Here is an 8,498-nt window from a genome sequence, read left to right as displayed (position 1 = left end):
TGGTCGAACAGAACGGTTCTGACGATACTCATTGTACTTCAAGCGCATTCAAGGTGTTCTAAGGTATGCTGCAAGCTAACATTCGATTTAGAATTAAACAAAAGAAAGAAGTTTTAATTCTCAAGTTTTCTTTAAATTATTGAATATTAAATATAATTTACATTTCAAGTTTTCTTTAAATTATTGAATATTAAACATGATTTACGTTTTCAATTTTTATCTGAATAAAATTTTCCTTTAAAAAGAACGTTCTGGAATGTGGCCTCGAACTTTTCCAAAATAAAAGTATCGCAACTTTCTTTTATTCAGTGACACGTAATAATAGAGTGCATACAGAAAACACACGGTTGTACAATCGTTGACCTATAACGCTTTTGATTAGAATATACTTTTAGATTCATAATAGATCTAAGATCTTCACATGGCGTCTTTGATTTGTTGACTCGACCTGACTCGGGCAGCGTCCCAGTAATCTTTGCAGTCCTGCAATTTATAGTTCAAGTTATGTATACTATAGTTTATAATATTGTAGTGATTAGCGGAACGCTACCCGAATCAAGTTGAGTCAGCGATTCGTATTCAGAAGCACGCTATCAAGTTGAGATATGAGCAATCTCAAAATCGATTGTATTATAAATTCGACATTGCTCTGTTAAGAAATAACGGTAATTATGCGTTTTTACAACAAAATACTTGCTCAGAATTACTAATAAATTGACTTGTTAGTGCATTTAACATCGTTGTAAGCGTATCTAGAATACGAGTCAGCAAGTCGATAACGTTAATAAAATCGGATTTTATATTTAAGGTCGTCTTAAGTTCATTTTCAGATACTGTACAGTTTATTTCATTGATTACGAATATATAATACGAAATATCTGAAGATAAACTTAAGACGGTTTTAAATATAAGATCTGGCTATGAATACCGGCTTAAAAGAATATTCCAGTAACGTCGAGCGCTTATTCATCCGTATTTCCTGAATACGGCCAATAGCCGCGTTCAGCAAACCGTTTGGTATGGCTTTTGTCCACAGAACGCGGCAACGCTTGTCGCGCGACGATAGGCGACGCGATGGCCAATCAACGTGCCCTTTTTCCGCGAGAACTAAAAGTTTATTGGCTGCCGCGTTGCTTCTTGCCGCGCGGCAAACATTTCCGTATCCTGTGGGCAGAAGCTATTATACTGTTGGAAATTTCTCGTACTGACATTGGATTATTCCTGTAGATCTAAAGGAATAATTTGAAAGAATAATCCAATCACAGTTTAGAAAACTCCCAACAGTGAAAATTAAACGTTCTGTTAAACGTGGCCAACATGATTCACCTATTTCAAAACGGGGATATCCCAAGTGTTTAAAAATGTGGTAGGAGTTGTCATATCGAGGAAAAGTCGTAGATAACGCCCAGACTTCTTTGTGTGATGTTGAACGAATGTTTTAGAATGTAAGGATATTTATATTTTACGGTCTTCTACAAGAAAATACTATACCAGCAATCCTTTAAAATTACAATTATTTCAGGCACGTTACAAAATTTTCATCAGATACCTACTACTTCCTCTTCTTTGAGATTACGCCTTGGGATCAAAAGTTAAACTTGGGCGTGTTGCGTGCAATTAATACCAATTAAAAAGCACTATTTTGAAGTAAGTGTAAAATACTTTTGTAACATGTATATTAATCTAATATAGTCTAGATTAATTTAGTTAAGAAGTTATTTTGAAAAAAATTTTATGCTTTATCTAGATTGTGAGTTTTATACTGTTTAAGAGATGTATAAACATCTACTGGCACAGCGTGTAACGCGTTATAATGGAGAATGGTACTGCTATTTATGTGACTATTTATTGTTAAACAAAGAAGAAGCAAAGTATCATTTGCCAGAGACTCATTTCGAGCAGATAAATACTACAAACCAAATATTGAAATTCCTGGATACAAATAAAATATCGAACTCGCAATGTAACAAATTAATATTCAGTGGAATTATTTTAAAGAATTTACCGCAAGATTACTTTTGTACAATTTGCCAATGTTCCATACCTACTTTTAATCATATTCATGCTCATGTGATGGGAAAATATCATCAAGTGAATAAAACAGCTAACACTACAGAGAAAAATTCTAGAGACCAAAAAAATTCAGACAGCTATGCAAGTGGTAAGTAGAATTATTTTTTTCATTAATATGATAATTTCTTAATAGGATTTATGAAAAAGTCATCTCTTTGCAGAAATCTCTGTACAAACCGATACATCAGATATATTAGAATACAATAGTATTAAAGTCTCTGATGGACCACATGAGTATTTTTGTGAAATTTGCAAGTGTTCAATACCTACTTACAACCATGTTCGCGATCATGTGAATGGAAGGAACCATCAGGCACAAAAAACAGCTAACACTGCAGAAAGAAATCTTACAACTACCCAACAAAATTCAAATGGAAGGCGAAATTCTTTAGATGAAACTATGGAAAATCTTGTAAAGCAGATTAATGACGTGTGCAACCTGTACGAGACTATACAAACCGATACATCTTCAGATATATTAAAATACAACGGTATTAAAGTCTCTGATGGACCACACGAGTATTTTTGTGAAATTTGCAAGTGTTCAATACCTACTTACAACCATGTTCGCGATCATGTGAATGGAAGGAACCATCAGGCACAAAAAACAGCTAACACTGCAAAAAGAAATCTTACAACTGCCCAACAAAATTCAAATGGAAGGCGAAATTCTTTAGATGAAACTATAGAAAATCTTGTAAAACGGGTTAGTGACGTATGCAACATGTACAGGACTGTACAAACTAATACATCTCTAGATATACCAAAATACGATGGTATTAAAGTCTCTGATGGACCACACGAGTATTTTTGTGAAATTTGCAAGTGTTCAATACCTACTTACAACCATGTTCGCGATCATGTGAATGGAAGGAACCATCAGGCACAAAAAACAGCTAACACTGCAGAAAGAAATCTTACAACTACCCAACAAAATTCAAATGGAAGGCGAAATTCTTTAGATGAAACTATGGAAAATCTTGTAAAGCAGATTAATGACGTGTGCAACCTGTACGAGACTATACAAACCGATACATCTTCAGATATATTAAAATACAACGGTATTAAAGTCTCTGATGGACCACACGAGTATTTTTGTGAAATTTGCAAGTGTTCAATACCTACTTACAACCATGTTCGCGATCATGTGAATGGAAGGAACCATCAGGCACAAAAAACAGCTAACACTGCAAAAAGAAATCTTACAACTGCCCAACAAAATTCAAATAGAAGGCGAAATTCTTTAGATGAAACTATAGAAAATCTTGTAAAACGGGTTAATGACGTATGTAACCTGTACAGGACTATACAAACCAATACATCTCTAGATATATCTAAATACAATGGTATTAAAGTCTCTGATGGACCACACGAGTATTTTTGTGAAATTTGCAAATGTTCAATACCTACTTACAACCATGTTTGCGATCATGTGAATGGAAAGAACCATCAAGCACAAAAAATAGCTAACACTGCAGAAAGAAATCTTACAACTGCCCAACAAAATTCAAATGGAAGGCGAAATGTTTTAGATGAAACTATAGAAAATCTTGTAAAACGGGTTAATGACGTATGCAGCCTGCATAGTACTGTACAAACTAATACATCTCTAGATATACCAAAATACGATGGTATTAAAGTTTCTGATGGACCACACGAGTATTGTTGTGAAATTTGCAATTGTGTATTACCTACTTACAACCATGTTCGCGATCATGTGAATGGAAGGAAGCATCAAACATACAAAAAAACTTGCAATGTAGAGGAAAATTCTAGAGATATCCAAAGACATTCTGATGACTATTTAGGTAACTAGAATTACTTTTTTATTAATACAATAACTTTAATAGAATTTATGAAAGAATTAGATCGCTCCGCAGAAATTTAGAGTGAAAACAAGAGTGAAAATCAAAGATTATCCAGATGTTTTTGTAGTGAAGTGGATGAGAGCTGATTTTTTATAGTTATGTTTGCAAGAAGGATTTATTTTCTGTTAATTTAAAACGACACGTACAAATTAAGAGATTAAGAAACAATTTGATCAAGAGTTTTCAATTTTTCTTCAAAGAACATCAAAAGGGATCAGTTATAATTATATTTTCTGCAGAAACATAATAATTAATATTATTATTTAGATTATTTTTATAAACCAAAAATACACTATGTGATAATACATGATACATTATTTCTAAAATTTTATTTCCTATAATTTTTTATATATTATTAGGACCCATCGAACTTGATATATTTCTGAATTTCTTTTCTTAAAAATTCTATTTACATATATTGTAAGATTTGATATTTTGTGGCTTATTTTTCTTTAAAAGTTTCTTGAAAGAATAAGAGAAAATTTTGCTAATTTTTTAAAAATAATGTAATTTAATTAATACTACAATGATACATTGATATTCATGCTAACTTAAAAGTTAGCATGAAAAAAATATTAAGTCTTTATTTAGATATAAAAGCCAAAATTATCATAAGAATATATAAAATTAATTCGAATCTCTTTTAATGTTAATATGATGTTTTTTGAAGCTAACAGCAAGATTGTACGGGATTTGGGATGAAATATGATATATTTTTTGTAATATATTAAAATTGAATATATTTATACATATATATTTCTTGCGGGCAGATACTTTTTACAGATAAATATGTGGGCATGTGATAATGATTGGAAAAACATATAATAAAGTATCAAGAATTTTTACTTATAATTGTATTTTGGTAATTGTAGATACAGACAGTGGAACTTCTTTGCATGAAGAAATGTTTGGAACAAACATTAACGTATGTATGAAGAAATGTTCGGAACAAACACCAACTTCTACCACGGGTAGATTCGATATGTTACCGGCTGCTGATACCAGTAGGCTAGATATGTTACCACTAATTGACGAAACTAGCATATTTATAACTCCTGACATACGCGAAGAAATGAGTACATTGGTCTGGATGCGTTTACCAGAAGAAAAACGGAACAACAAGAGTGCTTCGGAGCGTTACAATAGAATATATAAAATGGAAAATTTCCTCCTCGAAGAGATTATGTTCTCTTGTTGCGAAATGAAGCTAAAGAAGATCCAAGAAAATTTGCAGTTTTACATTCCGTTTACCAATCAGAGTGTTACCTGTCTAGCATGTGATGCCTCGTACAATTCATGCGATATACAAATATGGTACGAACATGTTTCTTGTACAAATCATGCCGAACAGGTAAAGCAGCTTGATCCGAAATTATTGCAACAATTGATAAAGAAGCAATCTACACACGTCAAATGTTACTCTTGCAATGAAATCATGGATGAAAATGCGGCCAATATCCATGTACATATAAATAAGCCATTTCATCAAACGAATCGTAACAGATTACTGAAACAAATCATGTCTCATTATAATGATTTGTTGAAACAAACGACCGATCATCCTCTCTTTTATGCTATTCAGTACTTCGCTTGCGTGCCATGCAAGAAGAGATTCAAGATGAAGATAGAATTTACGGATCATCTCTATGAAACACATAGATTTCTTATGCGTACTAAAAATAATAGAGGGTTTGGTTTTTGTTTAACATGTGCTATTCTTTGGTATGACAATGATAAATGTCTTTACTCGGCACACTGTAGAAATCCAATACACAAATATTTGGTAAATTCCAATGATTTTGCGATTAAGCCGCTACCGGAGGAGGTGACAACATTACTGGAAAGCATTGACGAAACTGTTGATGATGTGTTTAAAGAATCGAACGATAAATATTTTCGGTATCATATACAAAGAATCATGGAAGATTTAACGTATACTTTCACGGCCGAATGCTTGTTTGTAAAATTGAATGTAAAATTACATGTGTACGGCTCTAAGTACACCGGCTTAGCATTGGAGGACAGCGACGTCGACATATATGTTGATTTTGGTAAGTATAGTATTTCGTATACCTATGTGATGATATGTCTGAGATATATATTTGTGGTAATAAAAATTTATATTCTGTGATAGGTAAGCCCATCAACCCTGAATCAATTGAAAGCATGAGCAGAGAGATTGAGTCGAATTTACGTTGTTTCTTTCATCTTTGGAGAATAGAAGAAGTCTTGCATCATACCAGAACTCCGATCATAAGAGTAAAACACAAACCAACGGGAGAAATGTGTGATATTTCTTATACGCATGGTTTGTCAGTGGAAAATTCCAAGTTAATTAAGTACGAATTATCAATTGTTTTTTGTTGTTTTATTTCTCAGAATTCTCAGTTATGTAAAATGTATAGGGTATATATTTACTGTGTTTTTTTAAATACTTCAGATCTTTCAATGATACTTATTTGCCCTGTCGAAAAATGATATTGTTTCTCAAAAAGTGGATGAAGCTGTGCTATTTCACAAGGGGAACACAGAAAATATCAAATTATGCTCTCACCTGGTTGGTTATCTTTTACTTGCAAGTTAAACATGGATTTCCGAGTATAATTTCTCTAATAAAGAACCATAACAACTCGAAGATTGTCGCTGGTAAGTATAACAATACTTTGTAATATAATGTAGATTCAATATATTACATGTTATGTGTTAAAAAAAAAGTTGACATTGATCAAAATATATTTTGTTATATTTTAGGCTGGCAAGTTGGTGTTGGCGATACATTCGCTATCAACGTACCTGAATTACCGATACACGAATTGTTGTTGGGTTTCTTCGAATATTACGGAGAATTCAATTACACACGTTTCGTTATATGTCCGTTGTTAGGCAAAGAATGTGATAAGAAACTATTTTCAATACCACTTGACAAGAAACCAACGTTTCCGGAGGGCATGGAACCCTACATGACACATTTAAAAGGCGACAATCCGGAATTTTTTAGAATTGACTCGTCTATGTGCGTGCAAGATCCATTTGTTCTCTCGTTTAATATAACGAGAGCCGTGCAAATTTTAATGCTCAGAGATTTCAAGCATTATTGTAAAGAAAGTGCTTTGAAATTGCGTAAAATTTCACCTTGCTGACCGATAAAATGGTATACGGTTTTATAGTTATTATTTATTAGGTATATTTTATATCGATTTGTATTTTACACTGTACAAAATCGATATTGGTTATAAGACCGCAATAACGATTGCCGATCGGTACATACACTATGTTTTAAAGTATAACATCCTTGCAATTTTGCTGATTTCGTCAAGGAAATTTAATATTATAATCTTAATTATGACAATCATTAATTGAACAATTATAATATTCTTGTTACACTTTTAATCATAGATTATGTCCAGGCATCGTCGTGTCTTATTATATCTAAGATAACTATAAACTATTTTATTCATATGACCATGTATACCTTTTATATTTTACGCAACATTAAGATTTGCAATTATTTGTATTTTTGAAGACCTGTTAAATACATAATGAAAATTGCTAACTTTTGTTTTTTTTTACATTACATAGTTACGTAATACTTGAATTATAGAATTAAGCAGTATTCGTAGTTTTAATAAGTTGCAAGCTAGAATCTACAGAATTTAATTTTATATTCATATTTTTCATTGATTCTGTAGTGAACCTTATAAAACTGTTCCATTGTAACAATTTTTCTTTCATCTTAAAGATTACACACATGTTTCCTATACTTTTTAATATTTCTAAATATAATGATGCAATAATGAGTATAATTATATATATATGGTAAAGTTGCATCTGAAGATGTATTGACACTTGCACCATTGATTTGTAACAATTTTATGTTATCATTATTGATTGTATTACATAATACAATTCTTCAAATAAACTTCCGATATCAGGGAAACATTAGTTATAAGGCTCAGAAATATATTCTTTACATAAACGAGATATACTAAGCAATATGTAAAACCCCTTTAATGTATTTCTCTATTTTACTTCCTTTTATAACCATCCAATTATTATATATATGCTCGGCACTACAGCCTCAGTTTGAAGGCCTAGGCCTACTTCTCTCTCTCTTTACATATGCATGTGATGCGCAACACAGGTTGCTCACATGCATATGGGACCTACAGTTTTACGCCGGTTCCGAACGGCAGTTAGAGAGAAGTTTTCGTGGCATGGGAATACTACTCTTGGTGGTTTGCCAAGACCACCGAAAGAGGAGCGTATGCTCAGCCCCCCCCCATCTGGGGGACAAAGGGACCTTCTTTTCCTCTTATATATGCATGCGTTGCGCACACAGATTGTACACATGCATATGGGGGATCTACAGTTTTAACGCTGGATCCGACGGCGGTTTAGAGAGGAGTTGGAGTGAAGTTTTCTTGGCATGAGATTACTCTTGGTGGTTTGCCGGGCCACCGAAGAGGAGCTACGAGCGTATGAAAAATTTGCTGGTTCTGCCGGGGATCGAACCCGGGACTATTAGCATAATAGACTTGTGCGCTGTCTACCATGCCA

General features: G+C 32.9%; 1 protein-coding gene across 1 annotated transcript; it reads left to right on the top strand.

Annotated features, from left to right (window-relative positions):
• The first annotated feature begins 1,259 nt into the window (after positions 1 to 1,259).
• LOC106744360 lies at positions 1,260 to 8,482 on the top strand. Its single transcript, XM_014619045.1, has 8 exons — positions 1,260 to 1,445; positions 1,523 to 1,647; positions 1,748 to 2,161; positions 2,235 to 3,881; positions 4,814 to 5,992; positions 6,076 to 6,280; positions 6,382 to 6,587; positions 6,693 to 8,482. Exons 3-8 carry the CDS (start codon positions 1,774 to 1,776, stop codon positions 7,079 to 7,081), a joined length of 4,014 nt encoding a protein of 1,337 aa, XP_014474531.1. The 5' UTR covers positions 1,260 to 1,445; positions 1,523 to 1,647; positions 1,748 to 1,773; the 3' UTR covers positions 7,082 to 8,482.
• Positions 8,483 to 8,498: the final 16 nt, after the last annotated feature.

The sequence above is a fragment of the Dinoponera quadriceps genome, unplaced genomic scaffold, assembly GCF_001313825.1.
Source record: "Dinoponera quadriceps isolate SergipeBrazil2010 unplaced genomic scaffold, ASM131382v1 scaffold777, whole genome shotgun sequence".
Taxonomy (NCBI): domain Eukaryota; kingdom Metazoa; phylum Arthropoda; class Insecta; order Hymenoptera; family Formicidae; genus Dinoponera; species Dinoponera quadriceps.
This window is presented reverse-complemented; position numbering and strand designations above follow the sequence as displayed.